The 18,796-nt window shown below is 43.5% G+C and overlaps 1 protein-coding gene across 1 annotated transcript in view; it reads right to left on the bottom strand.

Moving 5' to 3' along the window:
- LOC146788717 (vomeronasal type-2 receptor 26-like) overlaps positions 1-12,595 on the bottom strand; it is a 326,796-nt gene extending 314,201 nt beyond the window's left edge. The window contains exons 1-2 of the mRNA XM_085630107.1: positions 12,497-12,595; positions 11,621-12,439 (exon numbers count right to left, since the gene is read on the bottom strand). Of these exons, the coding sequence (XP_085486233.1) occupies positions 11,621-12,439; positions 12,497-12,595 (918 nt within the window). The remainder of the gene's footprint in view (positions 1-11,620; positions 12,440-12,496) is intronic.
- Between the last annotated feature and the right edge of the window lie 6,201 nt (positions 12,596-18,796).

Raw genomic sequence — 18,796 nt, 5'->3', positions numbered from 1 at the left:
TACAACAATGATAAGGAATAATATGTGTTTTTAAAACCTTATTAACCCCTTCAGCGCGGTGCGGATTTCCGCGCCGTGCTGAAGGTTCTGTGCGCGGCCGGGGCCATGACGGAGCGGTTCGGTCATGCGCACAGCGCAACCGACGCGCATGACGGAACCGCTCCGTCATGCGCGTCGAAGGGGTTAATTATAATTGAAATATTTGTATGATATTCACCCTGCACTCGTGTTATTGTGAGCCCTTGATATTATAAAAAACATAGTAAAAGTATGTCTTTTTAAAAACTATTTTGAGTTGCCTTTGATTCCTTCACATTCATCCAAGGTACCCTACCACATGCAATAGAAAATGTCAGACTGGGTCACCTCAGTAATGAGGAGGTAACACGGCCAGTCCTAGCCGGGTATAGACCATATCCACAAAAAGGAGTTTTCACAGCAGCAGAAATTTGTAGATTTTATGCAACTATAATTACACTATACAGACAACTAATACAATTCGTTATGAGAGCCATAACATCAACCCCAGCAAGGGCTGTTCAATCTGCACAACCACAATTGGAGATGCCCACAATAAGTCCAGTGACTGTTAATGCAGTTATAGGTAAGGTTCCCCTTAGACCAGAGCAGATTCCGTTCTGGATTGCACAAATAAAATCAGCTTGAAGCAGTGTTTCCCCATACAGGACCCCAAGATAAACATAGAATTCTCACAACGTGCCCTCCTTTGGAGATGGTTCCCCCGGTAGAAAACTGCACCACGTGGGGCACAGTAATTGCTGCTATTTATACAAAATCAATAGCTGTTTTGCTAGGGGTGATTACACAGATTTCAAAATGGATACTGGGCAGCCCATGCTCTGGATCAGGGAATGAAACTTATTATCAATTATGCTACAGTCTCCTGAATTATTTCTAGTTTTATTAAAGCGGAAGCAGCAGCATTTGGCGGTATAGCAATGTCTCACCCAGATACCATTAGTGAATCAGGAGTGAGAACTGCCAAAAATTATTATTGCTCAAGCCTATACATCTAGAGGTTGGGATAATTTGGGAGCCAGACCTAACAAACCACAAATTAAGTGTAATTCTGAAAAGGATAACTCCAAAACAGGCACCAGAGTCTTTAAAAGAATGCTGGGATAATAAGAAAAATAAAGACAAGATTAAATTACAAGGTGAATCTCCTCCACAGGAGTCTTCTGAGATGAGCTACAATTTCCATAACCATGAAACAATTAAACACCTTTAAAGGTATAAGGCCACTGATACACATCCTTCTCGTTCCTTTTAGGAGCCATCCAAAAAATGCTCGGAGAGAGGAGGGCGATCAGTGCGCAGATTGGAGGAGTATGTGAAACAGATGAAGGAGCCCCAATGCTCTTCTGACTTCATAATAAAACAGGAAGAACAATTTCCACAGTAAAAACCTCAATTTGAAAATAAGAAGATGGCTGAGATAAAAGACATGCCACACATATTGAGGACTCTGCTTCAGAAGAGAGTGGGCTCTGACTCTACTAGACAGCACAACAGAAGTCACAATAGTTTGCTAAAATCATCTAGAGTGTCTGGCGGCAGTAACAACTAGTGACTAAATTCAGGTACAGACACCGGACCAGAGACTAAGGGGCTCATTACGATGGCGGAAGGACCGCCACCGCCAGCCTTGCGGAAGCAGTCCTTCCGCCATCGGACCGTGAATTTCCCCCGCCACATTACGATGGTGGGGGATCTAGACTGCGACCATGGCGGACGGAAAGACCGTCCACCACGGAACCACAGGCAATCGGACCGAATGCCTGGCCGAGCGGTCTGCATGCATAAAATGGTGGCGATGCCTAGCAAGCACGTCCACCATATTATAATGCAGACTGCGAGCCAGCCTTTCCATGACGGCGACACCGTCATGAAAAGGCTGGTGGAGATCTTGTTCGGCAGCCCATTGCAGGCCCCCAATGGGGGGAGGTTTATGTGCATGGGTACCCGCCTACATTTGAGTACACTAAGTGGAAGGCACCGTGTGGTGCCTGCCACCTAAGGCACTGTAATGCACAACATGCATTTTCAACATTGTGGTGGGTGCTGCTGTCATTGGAGAGGGACACAGTCGACGCTGTGCAGGAATAGGTTATTGCATCTACTTTTCTCAGTGATTGCAATAGTAAGGCTAAGGGGATCCTGGTTTTAATGGAGCAACTGTACTTCGACATATGGAGACATAAGTTCTCAGAAACCACTGGGTATATACATTATTTGGCTGTACACAACATTTACACCCGCATTGAGTTTTGGTAAGTGTCCAAAACCTTAGCTTCCCGAGTAATTAAATGTGATCCTCTTCTGAGGACCTACTATGACCACTCACCAATAATTTTAGATTTAGCACTTCCTCCTTGAAAATTTGAGCTATTCGCCTGGTGCTTCCAGCCCTATTCCTTATTAGACCCCGTTTTAAGGCAGACCTTTCTAATAACATAGGCAAGTTTGCGACAGTTTGAGTGACATTTAAAGTCTCTATCAGGGAGTCACCATTGCAAAGCACGTATGGGTTCTCAGGTCTTTGAGAGGTAGACTCATGAAATTGGAAGTAAAAAATGCACAGTTAGAGAGGAAACATCAAGGTTACAGTGATCCCCAAACCCTGCATGACATCCAGACGCGGCTTAAGGAGAGTGATGACATGGTGGACAGTGAAATTAAACACATGGGTAATACTCAACTGCTAGGATGTATGGGGAAGGTGAAAGACCTGGAGATACTCTGGCAGGACTGATGCGGTCTAGGAGAGACGTCGGAACAATCACAGAAATACTAGACAAAACTGGACAGTCCCTCTATGAATAGCAGATAGATTTTGCAGATACTATGCCGCTTTGTACACTTCAGGAATTACTGCCAACTATGAGGCTATACTTCATTACTTGGAGCACATATTCATGTCGTGGCTCACCGCAGATAACAGAGAGCACCTTATGACCCCCCCGGAGTCTGCTGAGATCCTTGAGGTATTAAAGAACATGCGAGCTGCAGATGCCCCTGGTATGGATGGCCTCACTGTCTTTTTTTACAAGACATATCAGGAATTGCTCCTACTCCACTTATTTACATTATACGAGGAGATGGGTGATGCTAACGGTATGCCATCTTCAATGCGGGAAGCATTGATTTTCACTCTTTTGAACCATGTAAGCAATTCAACCTATGTTCCTCCTATACATTTTTGCTAAATTCTTGTCAAATAGACTAGCTTCATTGGTCCCATTTATAGTCAGCCCTGAACAGGCTTCATGCTAGGCCATAGCATAAAGGTTAATCTTAGAACCCTATTCTTTTTAATACAACGTGTTGACCCTGAGGTAAAGGCAGCTATCATGTTTTTTAGACGCCAAAAAGGCATTTGACTTCGTGGAATGGGCCTTTATGAGCACTGTTCTGCGCCACATTGAAGTTAGGGAAGTATTTTAGCAATTAGTCAATGTGTTAAATATGGCTCCTTTGGCTCAGGTTTGCTTTGGTAATTTGGTTACAGACCCCTTATGATTACTATAAATACCCGATAGGGCTGCCCATTATCACCTTTGCTATATGTGAATATTTCAGAGCTACTGGCCTGTGCTTTGAGAGAATATCATGGCCATAGGGGGCTGCATTTTCCTGGTTACCACCTCATCATATAGGATTATGCGGAAGACACTTTGTTGTATATTCACAAATCAGAGATGAATCTTACTCCTGTTCTCAGAGAGGAGACTCTTTTGATGGCCTTTCTGGTTTGTGCATTATCTGGGAGAAATCAATATTATTCCATCCACGAGTCCTTCGACATTTGAATTTCCCTTGCTATGGAAATCTGACTCAGTGCGGTACCTTGGCATCCACATACATACGGACCCGGAGATAGTAATGAACTCAACCAGGACTCCATGCACACTGCAGACCCCATGCTAGACCCCATCTTCACTATCAGTGACTGCATCAGGTACAACCACACCATGAAACTCACTTGGACCGATTACTCCACCATCCACTTCAGCATCACCATCTCACTGACCTTCGCCCCAGTCTACCTAACACCCCCACACTACAGCTGAAGCAAATTCTTAAGGGACACATGGAGCAATGCCTTCAACACCACCCATTCCATCTCCTCCAACAACCTAGACCAAAAAGTCAGAAACTTTAACAATCAATCACCAAGTGCTCCAACAGCATCTCTCCCATCAGCAACAACAACCACAGAAGATCCACCAAGAAGGCTATCTGGTACACTGAAACAACTGGAAAGGAGATGGCACACCAGAAACGGCATGACTGGCAAGACCGCCTTCAAGACAGCCCTCAATCACTACCAAAGACATTTGAAAGAACCAAAGAGAAGGGCCAATGCCTCACACATCGAATCCTGACCTGCTACCAGCTCTCTCTTCTAAAGTAAGTCAAACCATGTCTTCCAGAATGTGACTTCAGAACTGCTGTACAAGCCCACACACTCTCACATATTGATAGTGGTAATGCCCTACTCCATGACCTTCTAGACTCCACACTGACACCCAGTAAGGGCATTCAATAAGATGCATCATGCCTTATCCATGGTCTTTAGAAATATGATAACATCACCCAATCATGATGAAACTCCACCTGTACCCTTTGGCTGCCCACCTACTCATGAAAACCAGCTCCATCATTTACATAGCTATCACAAACAGCACCACACTTATCGTGCAGACAAGCTGTCATGGGGACATACACCACCAAATATGACGCTTGTTATTGTGATGTGCATCCCTAGACAGGAGCTGTATGATCTTGATGGCTGTGCTCTCCATAAACTCACATTTATAACCCATATGCATCTGTGTCGAGTATCTGTGGGCTTTCCACTTATGCTTCGGATTGTGTATGTGCTCTCACCTCATATAGTTTGTGTGTAGTTCTTATAGTGACAGCATTGCATTATGGGCTGGGTCTGATAAATATACAATCAGGAAATGAGTCACCCAGACTGTGCCTGATGATTATACAATCAGGAAATGAGACACCAGTTATGGAGTGAGCCTGGTGATTATACAATCAGGAAATGAGTCAACCAGACTGGACCTGATGACTATACAATCAGCAAATGAGTCACTGAGAACATGATATGGTATTAGCCTTGTGTTTATACAACTAGAAAATGAGTCCCCCACTGAGCAGCCATCCTAGTTGGACCGGGACTATAAAGGCATTCCCCGACAGAACGAAGATGCTAGGCAATCAGGAATCGGTGCAGCCTCGGTTGCGTCTTCAGAGCAGCTTCATGATAATGGCATATAGTTGATACTGAGTCACGATTCTGCAGAGGACATTAGCAAATCATTATGTTTCTCAAGTCTGCAGTGTACGTCGTCATCCTGTTTCACGAGTCTGCAGTGGATGTATGCATGTCATCCTTTGTAACGGACCTGTAGTGAAAATCGGTGCATATAAAACTGTACAGTAAGTCACACTACCAGTCACACAACCCCAAGGGGGCATCTTTAATGCCTTATAATAGAATCTTGCTGCAGCAGTTTTAGGCAAATGTAACAAGCCTGTATATACAGGACTGTAACTGCTAGCACATATCACACTGCCCTCAGCATCTCATGCCCAGCTTTCTACAATGTCCAGGCCTGGCCAGTTCATTATTGTGGAACACGTGTGAGAGCTGCCCCACAGCACTTTTGGATTGGAGAAGAGCTCCACTCCTTCATGCGATTATTCAGTGACTTAACTGAGTGCAACAAACTGTCATCTTCCTGAGCAAAGATCCTCTGCTACCTGTTGATGTGGTTGCATGAACACATGATACAGATACTGGAATGAGTGGGCTGGGATGCACAGTGGAGTGCTTGCATTGGGTGTGAAGATCTGTGGGTAATTCTGTTTATGTTTAACTTTATATCATAGTGTACTCCACATCCTCATCGCTCACCTTTTATTACATCAAGGACGATGCCTACTTGGTAACCACAGACAAGGGTGTCCATTGAACCAAAGGATGTGATCTTGTTTCTTTATTATTTTGTCCCATTCCCCCATTCCCTTCATTGTGACACAGGCCATCAGAAATGCAGTCCACATAACAGTGAGGGGCGTGGTAGAATAATTACAAACATCGCTCCTGCTGGGTTTAGGATAGCTCGGGTTAGTGCATCTGACACAATCTCTGGTGGATCGAAGCACACCTGGGGCCATGACACTATTTTAACTTCAATCTGTGTGCTTTTCTTGGTGAAAGCAAAGTAATAGTTGCTGACAAGATTTATTAATCACTAACTCCTTAGTATGACTCCCCAGTAGCAAAATAATATGTTGCTTGATATATTTTACTTTAATCAGAGGTTGTTGTGAAAGAATTACAACTACAATTGTTCAACTTCAATGTACTCTCTCTCTTTCTCCTGCTCTCTCTTTCTCTTTTGATTAAGCCATACTTTTTGATTTTGGTCTCACACTGGGGAGTTATGTTCTAAATGGGGTACATGTTGGACATCTGCAGTGGCCATTATTTAACCTGTTTCTGCTCTTCTCTGGGCTAGTCTATAAAGTTACTATGGAGGCCATGTATGAAATAATTCCCCCAGCCAGAACATTGACAACTTTGGCATCCATTAGGTCCACTTGGGCTTAGTGTGAGCAGGGACTGATGTCATGGAAGATACTGTAAGCACTTTTCTTTATGACACACTGCCCATGCAGGTTTGAAAGATCCCTTCGTGGCGCTGGATAGAAGGAAACTCCTTTGATGATTATCACTGAACTCTACTCTTTGTGCAAAACTGAGTTTGTTTTATCCAACTGAAGGGCTAATTTTCAAGACATGTTGAGGGTAAAACATCAAGCAAGAAATTGAGTCAGTGAGTGGAAAGTGAATGAGTGATCAAATTATTGAGCATATAAGAGGGTGGGTGAGTCAGTGAGGTAGGCTGGAGGGTAATACTTGAGATGTCAGGTAAGTGAGTTACCAAGTTGCTAAGTGTGTGATGTGGGGGTTATTTAGAGTTTGGAAAAGCTAATGAACAGCCATACATTTGGTGGCTGACCCATCTGCCAAACTCGCTGATCTGCACCATTTCAAATTAATTAAGTTCTTAGATCCTTCTGGCTGAACTACCTGAGTCACCTTCCTCATCACAATATATCCTCTCAACAAAGCCAAAGCTTTTGTGTGCTCTGTGGGAGCTGTTTTCAGATCTTATTAAAGGAAGGCATGGGCAAGCCATCTGCCAGTAGGGTAATGCTAATTAACCTACTAAAGATGTGGGCAGGTTAAAGGTAACATTTTGAAAATCACATTTCCTAAATATTTATTCAAAATTAAAAATAGCTGTTTAAGCAGCTCTGTAGCTTCCCCCCATTCGAACTTATTAGCATTATGCCTTTATTTTAGCTTTGGTATTTTCTTATAGGAAAGGTACAGCCCTAATAGTGGAAATAGGTTTTGGGGCTATTCAGTGTAGGAAGATGCAATTGTTAAGCCCTTGCTTGTTGCACTTTTAAATACCAGATACTCTGCCTTGTGGGCTAAATGGCCTACTTAGAAGAGACATTTAATTTTCAAAAGTAAGGTTTCCACCAGTCAAATTCACCTACATATTTAAAGGGTGCAAATTAGTGTATGGAACAAACTGTGCTGCAGCCCGCGAACAATATTTTACCTTTCCTGTGCCATTGGTATATTGGGGAGCTACATATGTCAATTAGAATTTAGACAATTTATCATGTTTTAAGGGTAATGGCACATACACTGGGGACTGGACATAACTGCCTTAGTGTGCAGTGTTAAAAATCAGCAGCATTAGTTTAAAAGAAATGGGAGAAACCAGGCAGAAGGACAATGTCTGGAATTATGTAAAAGCCTTAGAAGAGGGAGGGCAGGATTGCCAACCATGAGTGCCAGCCTGGTTTCAAATCACATGGCAGCACCAACACTGCTCCTTTACACATTGAGCCAGTGCCCTATTAACATAAGTTGAAGATGACCTTTCCTTCTGATATTGTTAGAGTTCTTAGCTGCCTTTGACATCCTGAAATGTTGAATGGGATTCAGCAGCAACATCCTTCATTGGTTCTCCTCCTATTTTTCCACCCAACACAGAGTTGTTCTCATGGGTACCTCCATTTCTTAAAAGATCCCAATCACACATGGTGTACCATGCAGGCCAATGTTATCTTCAAATGTTACGTGGAACAGCTTGGCACTGTTCTCACAGATAACATCAAGATTCCTAGTATGCTGATGAAATATAGCTTGAAAGTCTCCTCTGCTTTAGACATCCAAAGTTTCAAATGCTGCACGCATAGTATAAGTTGATTTGATCCCACTGAAGGGTTCATTTCTAGACATATTGTGGGTATCAAATCAAGTGAGCAAAGTGAGTCAGTGAGTAGAAAGTGAGTGAGTGATCAGATGATTGAGAAGATGAGAGTGAGTGAATCAGTGTGGAAGGGTAGAAGGTAGTAAAATGAGTAGCCTGGTGAGTGAGCTAACACGTTGATGAGTATATTTGTGAGCTAGGGGTGCCATTTAAAGTTTGGAGAAGCAAATGAATAGCCATAGGTTGCCAGTTCACCCATCTGTCAAGTTCACTGTTTCGGTACCATGAATAGGGGTGAGCGAACATCTGAGTTTCTACTAGAGGAGCTTCAGCTGGCTCCTCTAGACTTTTCATATATGTGCTTGAACCGTTCATTAGGTTGAGTCTATAAGCATTAGATTTCCTTTCCTCTGGTTTCCATGGGAAGCATGATGATCCCAGGTAGGAAATCCATCAACTAACCCCAAAGTGCAGGAAGAATTCTCACTCTGTATTAGAGTCGTTGATTGTTTGTTTTACTCAAACTCCCACTTTTGGGTTGTTTATCTAATATAGACTGCCATGCTGAGCAGGATCCGAAACAAGATAGCACCTGTTTAATAATTCACTGAGCCTACAAAGAAGCTGCTGATGGGCTCCCTCTACTGTAGGCTTAGAGATACCAGCCAGGTAGGTGGGCAGGATTGACAAATCAGGCAGATGGTACTCCACTAGGGATGTGGAGGCAACATCTCAGCTAACCTCAAGCTCCCTTTAGCTGTCCACTGCAGTGAATAGATGAGTGAGTTTGGCTATTTCTATATAATCTATAGCACATGTTTAAATGGGAATTCCACCTGCGACGTCACAGAAAGATAAGAGCTTAGGAAGCACTTACAAAGCAGATTGCTGCTTTGTAGCTCATGTCATCCTCACATCAACATTGTGTTCTCAGATGTCAACATGCAAGGATCCATGTTTCGGAAAACGTTTTTTCTCCTGTGTCTATTTAAACTGCTCATTGACCAACCTCAGAACTGTGTAAATCAAGTTCCTAGAATGCCTGAACCTTCAGGACCAAGATCACAAGAAAGAAGCTTTGAAAGCCAATCATTGGCAGAATAAATATCTATTTCAGAAAATAATATATTTTATTATATTATCTACTAGAACAAAGGCCTGGGATACCTGCCAAGGTCAGCATCTTACTCCTTCTTTAAACAAATCTACAGCTCACAACGTCACATTTCATCCAGCAATGTAAATGTAAATATAGTGCATTTATATAGCGCTCCGCACACCCCCGAAAGGGTCTCTCAGGCGCTGTGCACATACCGCTGTGGAACCCTTCCTGGCCTTTCCTGTGAAGTGCCCACTCCTGGGCACCCCCAAGGTAAAGCCAGGCATCCTAGCGCTGTTGGGGCCGTTGTGGAGATTAAGCAAGCTATTGCCCAGAGTTGCAGAGTGGGACTCATGATTAGAATAGGCACCGAGGCGAGAATTATCAGATCCGGGGAAATTGAGCCCAAGACCCGCTGAGGTGGGAATTGAACCCTGGTCCGGGCCAGACCTCTGCATCAGGGTCTGCCGCTCTAACCATTGAGCCACACTTCTCCACATGCAGAAGCATATTAGGAGTCAGGAGCCTCAATCAATCAATCAATCGAAAAATCAATCAGAGGGTCTTGTAGAGCGTGTCTTGTTACCCTGGGGGGTCTCCAGGCACTGGGGTTCTGTGAGCCTTGGTTGGAGTGTGGTGGCATTTGAAGAGCCAGGTCTTGAGCTTTTTCCTGAAGTCCTCCAAAGTTGAGGAGGCTTGCAGGTGGAGTGGGAGGCTGTTCAGGGACTTTGTGGTGAGATAGGAGAAGGAGTAGCAACCGCAGCATCTCCAACGGATGTGGGGTATGTGGGCCAAGGCGAGAGAGGAGGATCAGAGCTCTATGGTCGGTTTGTGGCATGTCAGGCTGTTTTTGATGTATGAGGGTCTGGACTTGAGGTGGGCGCTGTAGATGTGTGTGAAGAGTTTGAAGATGCATCTTTTCTGGATGGGCAGCCTGCGGAGGGTGCTGAGGTGGGGGTGATGCTGGCAAGTTCTGGCCTGTCTGTAGGTGGTTTAGGAGCTGTTTGGTGGTTCCAGTGTAGAGTGCATTGTCAAATTATCGCAATTTCCGCGAGTGGAATGGAATTTTAGCCCAGGCCTAGTGATGAGGGCCTTGATTACCATCTTCCTGGTTGAGACAGGTATCCATCAGAGGGCGTGTTAACAAGCGGAGGGGACGGTGTTGGGTGATGTGTTGCCTTATGGTTAGCTGGGTGTCTAGGATGATTCAGAGGTTGGATGAGTGGTTGGAGGGGGTGGGTGTAGGGCTGAGTTTGGTGGACTGCCAAGTGTAACTCCACGGGATGGCTTGTTCCTGAAGATGACAACCTAAGTCTTGTCTGAGTTGAGCTTGCACCAATGCCCTTCTCCTGTTCCAAAGAAGACTCTAAATTATCAACATTATTAAAATAATATAAAGAATATAAACAATATTGAGGAATAGAATGTTATAGGCGTATTCTTAGCAACCAACATTGCATTGTGCTAAATGTAGGGGGCAGAACTGTACCAAATGCACACAGATTGGTGCTGTTCCTCTCTTCCCATGTGGTACCACAATTTAGGATGCCTTGTGCCAATATAAACACTCTTGCACTAGTGAGGGTGTGTACTTAATGTTAAGCATAGTGTTTATTGGAAGGAGACTCTTCCTGTAAAAAACACTGTGCTTTTGCCAATTTGAACACTTTTTGAAGTTTCTATTTGTACAGTTCATCACACGTGCAAAGTTGAAAGAGATCTATGAAAAGAAAAGTTTCCCTAATCTTTATTCCTTCTTCGAGCAGGCATGCATTTTGGGTTAAAAGGTTTGTTTATTTTTCTAAAAAAAATTGTGATTTGCATCAAAATCCATGGATTGGTGGGCTGCCTCATTCGAACAAAGAGGCGCAAAGTAGCTCAAAGCACTTGCATTCATTACTTTACTACTATTTAAAAACACAATCCCAAATCAAGCCTTTGGACTTGTTTGCATCAAAGTCTTGATGAATAGCTGCAAACTGTCTTTAAATTATAAACTTATCTGTAATAGTTGGGACAGGGGCTCAGAAGTGACTTCATACTGACAAACAACACTGTACAAAATGCCTAATTTGGAAAATGTGTTTATCTCTTGGGGAATGACATTAAATGTGCACTATGTGTGTCATATTATATTTGATTGACATATATATTTAGAATTAGAAAGTGACTCTCCTACCTGCCATGGTTGGAAGTTCTTCTCTAAACTTTCACTCTCTGAGGGATGTCGTGAGTGCGCCTTGGATGAGATCATGTTGTGTAAGGCATGAGCAGCTGCGTAGACCGCAGTGTAAACACTGTAAGTGATGTAGAAATTATAAGCATCGTACATAAAGGGGTCCACATCTCTCATTGTCTCCTTCCCTGTACAATGAGGGAAGTAGGATTCATAGGCAAAAGTCCTATCCAGTAAATCAGGAGAACAATAGAATTCTAGCACCCAAAGCCACACAAACATGTTATTGTCTGAGAAATTTAAAGGGTTCACACTGTACAAGAAATCTGTCAGTCCAGGAATCTGTCCCTTAGGAATAGAAAATTCCAGTGCACCACTGAAAATATTCATTCCGGAGAAATGTATAAAATCTTTCAGATGTGATGTGACTGCAGAAGTGATCCAAACTATAGTAGGCAGACCTTGCAAGTGGTCTAGGAGGCCTGAATTCATGTAAGCAAATGAACAGTGAACTATCAAAACATTGACAGAAGAAACACGGATTGTTTTAGAAATCTGATCCTGCTCAATGTCCCAGGACTTGCCGACTCTTTGTAGGAAGGCCACACAGCCTCCACTCCTGGTGATCTCTCTCTCCAGCTCCTCACCAGCCCTCCTTCCGCTCTCATCATCTGAAATAAGGATCCCAACCCAGGTCCAGCCAAAGTGCTGGAGCAGCCGGGAGATGGCGCGTGCCTCGTGTATCTCATTGGGGACAGTGCGGTAAAAGGATGGGAAGCGATGTCTGTCACTGAACATTGGATCCATGGCACCATAGCTGACCTGAGGAAGACATAATATTAGCTATTAGACATATTGCAACAACCTCCATGAACACACATTACTGCCGATGGTGCGTGGCTTGTGGATCTGGATCTCATTCGGGACAGTGCGGTAAAAGGATGAGAACTGATTTCTGTCATTGAAGACTGGATCCATGGTACCATAGCTGACCTCACAAAGATATGGACTTGAGCTATTGGACACTTTACAAAGCTATGGGTGTTTCAAGATGTTTTTCACAGAAGTGCTGTAGTTTGCTTAACTGTAACACATCCCTTCAGTTCCAAAGTGCTTTCTCATTCCAGGAAGTCTGCTACCTCTTCACAGTTAAATGGATCAAATATGTTCATACCCTTTGCTTTAATCTATATGGACTCAACCTATGAGTTTCTACCCCCCCTTCAGAAGCACTCCCGCTAGATGGCATCTTGGTAGGAGTTCTAGTTTATTTTGCACACTGCACGTCCCATCCTATTTAATGGGAGATGGGCTGTGGACGCCCTGCAGAAACTAAGCCACATTATGTTTCGTTTCCTTTTAACATTTTTGTTTGATTGTGATGTATGCTGTTTTTAGTTGTTTTAATGGAACAGCCTTAAAATTCCCTGCTAAGTGAATTGCTGGAATTCTTACGCTCTGCACTAAAAATCTGCACTTGGAAATTACAAGCCAGAACAAGTCCACTTTCATTTAAAAATCAATTCCTGTTTAGAATAACCAGCTGCTGATAGACTGTTGCGCTGTTGCTTGATCGCGCTTTTGCACATTTGACTGAAGTGAGGCCTTTGCGACAGGGCAACCTATTTTACCCCCCACCAGAAGCACTCCCACTAGATACAATCTTGGTAGGTATAGTTTATTTTGCACACTGCATATCCCACCCTATGAATTGGGAGATTATATGGGCACATATGTAAGGGCACCCAGTGGGCGTGCCATAAAGGCAGATCTGTCCTCACGTGTTGGCACATCAACCGCACACAGTGTCCGCCCCTATGCTGGTTTTCCCTCAGAACATAGAGCTCTCCATGACCTTAGCACTCAGGTAAAGTGGAGAAGGTACACGAGAACTTCTTGCCCTGAGGCCCCCTTTTTCTTAGTTACAATGCCACGATCCAGGAGGGCAAACCACCAATGAGATCATTTCCACAGAACCTACAATATAGATAGCGCCAATATATATTAAGGGAAGGGAGTCTTCCACTATGGACTCACTAAGTCTAAATCCATCCATAAAGACACAATAGAAGTTAAATTCCTACTTAAGGACACAGGAACAGATATTCAAATCATTATGGAAACAATGGCCTCATCGGACATAAATCCAGAATTTGGGAAGTCTTGCCCCAAGGGATATTGGATACAGATACCCAGTAAGGGAAGTTTAGGAGGTGGGACAGTGGCGATCTTCAGACATGCTATAAAGGTAATTTATTTCCAGAGCTTTGTGGGTTTGCTTGATGATCTGCACATCTATTGATGAAAATCAGTCTAAATAATTCAATTCAACAGTATTTGTTTGAGGTGCTCATATGATGTTACTATACCCACCCACCAGGGTATATCTTTCCTAGAAACACACTCCTAGAAAAATATTGAACCACAATACACCAGAGCACACCCGATCATTATATCTCTAATCCAACACAGAAGTCAAAGGAGAATAGAGAAAAAGAAAAAAAAAATTCCCACACAAAACATTTCAGTTATGCCAATAATCAAATGACCTTTCAATTGAGAGCCAGGCACAATCTTGAATCAGGTATTTCCGTTCATTTTTATTTCCACTTTTCAAAATACGCAGAACAACAGCAACCGATGCACGTTTCTCCCCCTGGGCTTTATCAAGGCTCTAATTCAAAAGTAGTCAGGTCCGATTTTTCTCGAACCTGCTTTGTATATATTGGCCTCCGTAATAAGACGTTTATCTGCTTGCAAACTGCTTGATCCTTTACCGTGCGTAGCCCACAGATACAAGGACCACTTCAATCTTTTTGTTGCTAATAAAATCAATCGGACCTTGATAAGTCCATTCTGAGTCTCCTCACATGTGTATAGAGTTGTGACCGGCAGCTAAGCTTAGCTTAGATAAACATATCCTAGTGATATCATGCTAACCTGATTCTAATTTTGATCACAACTTAGTGAACTTTCTCAGCCCACTACTTATCACACACTCCAATTTGATCGGGCTTGAAAACTTTAACTTCAGAGTTCACAACAGGGATGACAAAAAAGCAGCTGAATTACTTACCTCTGTGGTATACATCAATGTCTACATGGCTCCGCTCGCCCCCATCATCAGAACCTACGGACTCAACATTGTGACATACGCAGACGAAACCCAACTCATCCTCTTCCTATCCAACAAACCCAACACCGCCAGACACAACTTTCGAGAAGGCATGGAAGCCGTCGCCAAATGGATGAAAAAAAGGTGCCTACAACTAAACACCAACAGAACGGAAGCACTCATCATGGGCCCAAACCCAGATGCCTGGAATGACACCTGGTGGCCCCCTGCCCTTGGAAGCCCGCCCACCCCCACAGACCATGCACGCAACCTGGGAATCATCCTGGACTCAGAGCTCAAAATAGATCACCAGATCAACTCTGTCTCGTCCTCCTGCTTCCACACCCTCCGCCTCCTACGTAAGACCTTCAAATGGAGCCCCCGTCGAACACAGAAAGACCGTCACTCACGCCCTGGTCGACTATGGCAATGCACTCTCTGCCGGAATAAACAAAAACCTCACCGCAAGCTACAGAACATTCAAAACGCGGCCGCAAGACTGGTCCTCAACCTGCCAAGACACTGCCACATCTCCCAGCACCTGCGCACACTCCACTGACTCCCCATCGAAGCTAGAGTCACCTTCAAGATGCTAACCCACGCTCACAAGGCCCTCCACGACACCGGACCAGCATACCTGAATACCTGACTCAAATTCCACACACCCCAAATGACCCTATGATCAGCCCAGTCTCCTATGCCGTGGTCCCCCGCACCAAAAAGACCAGATCAGAGGTCTCTCATTCTCCTTCCATGCGGCCAGAGCTTGGAACGACCTTCCGCTCCTCCTCAGACAGATAACATCGCTCCCCATCTTCACAAGAAACTTCAAAACCTGGCTCTTCGACAGACCCCCTCCTTGATGGACTGGAACCTGTGAACACCCCCACAATCCCCCAGCACCTTGAGACCCTTACGGGTGAGTAGCCGCGCTTAACAAACATCTGATTTGATTAGATTTTATGGAAACAATAGGGCTTAATAAACACATACAGGGTCCTACACATAGGACTGGTCATACTCTGCATTTGGTGTTTGCTAATATCAATATCATATGCAAAACAGAAGTAACACCATTAGTTTTGGTATCATTCTGTTTAAATACTTGTTTGATCTGGCACCCTTGCGATGGGTTCCCTTGACTTTTTTGCTTTCTGACCTCCTGTTTTGCTGACTTCATTTTTGCTGGCTTTAGGATTCTGGGCACTTTAACACTGTTGACTAGTGCTAAATTGCTTGTGCTGTTTTCCTAAAACAAGGTAACATTGGCTTATCCACAATTGGCAAATTTAATCTACTTATAAATCCCTGGTAAAGTGCACTACATTTGCCCTGAGTCTGAAAACTAAATGCTACTAGTGAGCCTGCAGCACCGATAGTACCAATCACTTCAGTAGTCCTTTAAGCATGTGTAAGGCCTGTTGTTGCAGAGCCGGGGAGTGCAGTTTAAACTGCCATGTTGACCTGGCAAGATAATCCACATTCCAGGCCTAAACCTTCTTTTTTGATACATATAAGTCCCCCCTAAGGGTGGCCCTAAACAGCCACATGGGCAGGGTGTAGTGTATTTAAAAAACTAAGATATATATACTTCTAAGTTTTATATGTCCTGGTTGTGAAAAACGATTACATTTTTTTAACATTTTCTGCAAGGCCTTTCTTTTCCTTAGGTTACCATTGCGATTAGCGATTACCTCATTACATCTTATAAGTGTAGTTTCCAATTTGAACAAGATGGATATTTTGCGTTTGGTTTCTTTGGACCGACAATTTAAAATCACAACTTATGATAAAGTTGGAATTTAACTTGTTAGTCTGAAAGTGCTACTTTTAGAAGGTTGCCATTTTTATACTTTAACCATTCTGTGCCTCTGCCTGTCTCTAAATACATGTCAGGGTGGGTGACAATTGGGATTTGTACATTCCGTCTAGACAATCACACACAAAGGGAGCTGAGGTGTGTCATTCACATTCGTTTGGCCCTTCATCAGGTAGATGGGTCTTTCTGATCTAGAATGGAGGGAGGAGCTGACACTTGCATCTGAATAGTCCACACACAAATAATGGCATGCCCTACTATAGTAAGTCTGAAGCCAGAGCAAGAAGGACAGGGACCTTGTGCACTTCAAATTCTCCTTTTCTTCTGTGCCTGCCCTCTTGCTTGCTGGAAGTTCTGTGCCTGCCCTGCTACCTGCTAGATATTTATGCAAGTATCCAAGTGCCATCTGCTTTGCGCCGGTTGGAACAGAAGAATTTGCCTTTAACGCATCTCTGCTTCAAGAACTCTACAATGCTGAAAGCATAGCTTGACAACAAGGCATTACCTTCATGGCCCGGGGTTCGACACCGATGCATCCCCAAACTGTGCAACTCAGAACTGACACATCTCCTACAATCCTTTGGATTGATACCAATATATTGCTTCTGACCACTCCTCACAGCTGCTCCTTGACATTGACGCTTTCTCCGTGAAGGTAGTGTTTGCAAGGGCTCTGATTGGCTCCTGTATCTGACCTGCGCTCCATTGCGGTCTGCTTGAGTTTTCAGATTTGACCTGGATCAATGCGACCAGACAGCCCCGGTTGGCGCTTTATGACTCTAAGTACTATAAATCAAGATATTTTTAAAAAATTCATAAATTTAGTTCCACTTATTGGATTTTTGTTGTTTTGGTCTTGTTTTGTTCATCAAATTAAGCTCTATGTTTATAAAACTGCTGTGGATTTTTTTTATGGGCCTTACACTGTTTTACTGTTTGATATGTTGCAGAAATACTTTACACATTGCCTCTTAAGTTAAGCTTGAATGTTCTGTGGCAAGCTATCAGGGGGTGTACACAGGTTAATTTAGGGTGTGTCAAGCTATCAGGGGGTGTACACAGGTTAATTTAGGGTGTGTATCTGACTTACCCTGACTAGGATTGTGTTACCTGCTTGGACAGGTTGCATACTTCTACCCACCAGAAATTCAATTTACAACATTGATGTTCAGCGGTGAGGATAGGACTTCTTTTTATGCAGTTTCTTACAGTAATTTGTCCCGCACTACCATCTGAATCAATAGTCTCTGATCATCATTGGTAATTTTTCCCTACTCTTTCTGATTTTTAATTTTTCAAATCTCACTGATTGGCATTTTTTCCCTAAAATAATGTCTCCAACTCGAGTTCCTGTATCTGCACCTGCAATCATGGAGTGTGAGATGGCCCAGTTGGAGAGTTAGACTGCCCCCCAGCTCAAAACCTTCTGCAAGTAGTTTAGGGTTTCCATGAGGGGCTTCACCAAGAAGGTGGAGCTAGAAAGGTCAATGAGGGCTTGTTTAGAGGGCCCAGGATTTCTCTGTGACCCCAGAGGAAGAGGATGTGGTTACAGAGGATTATGACATAGAGCTGGATTCACTGGTGAAGGGAAACATCCATTACAACGCAGTCATTACAACAACAACCTACCTTTACAACGAAACTGTTACAACACAAATGCCTTTACATCGCATGCCATTAAAATGCATGCCATTACAACGCATGTCACTACAATGCATGCCATTACAATGCATACCATTACTACATATACCATTACAACGCATTATAAGGTAAGTAATGGAGATTTTAGTATTAGGGTGGTATTGATTTCGGGGTACATGGGCATAGTAATTTTTACCGTCACACTATCCAACACTTTCCCTACTGTTGCACTCACTGGAGTGGAAATAGTATTTTTTACCCCTACACTATCCCACACCTACCCTACTGTTGCACTCACTGGAGTCGGAATAGTAATTTTGACCCCTACACTATCCAACACGTACCCTACTGTTGCCTAAAAGTATTATGCATTGTGATGGTATGTGTTGCAATGGTGTGCATTGTAATGGAATGAGTTGTAATGGTAGATTTAAAAAATGTGTTGTAATGGCATGTGTTGTAAAATCATGAAATGTAACAGTAGTTGTGATGTAAAGCATGCGTTGTAATTGCATGTGTTATAACATCATATATTCACTGGTGAATCTGGATCTGCCTGTGGGGCAGGGAGTCAATGGAGTGGAGGTTCCCACAGAGCAGGGGG

The sequence above is a fragment of the Triturus cristatus genome, chromosome 10 (assembly GCF_964204655.1).
Source record: "Triturus cristatus chromosome 10, aTriCri1.1, whole genome shotgun sequence".
NCBI classification, from domain to species: Eukaryota; Metazoa; Chordata; class Amphibia; order Caudata; family Salamandridae; genus Triturus; species Triturus cristatus.
This window is presented reverse-complemented; position numbering and strand designations above follow the sequence as displayed.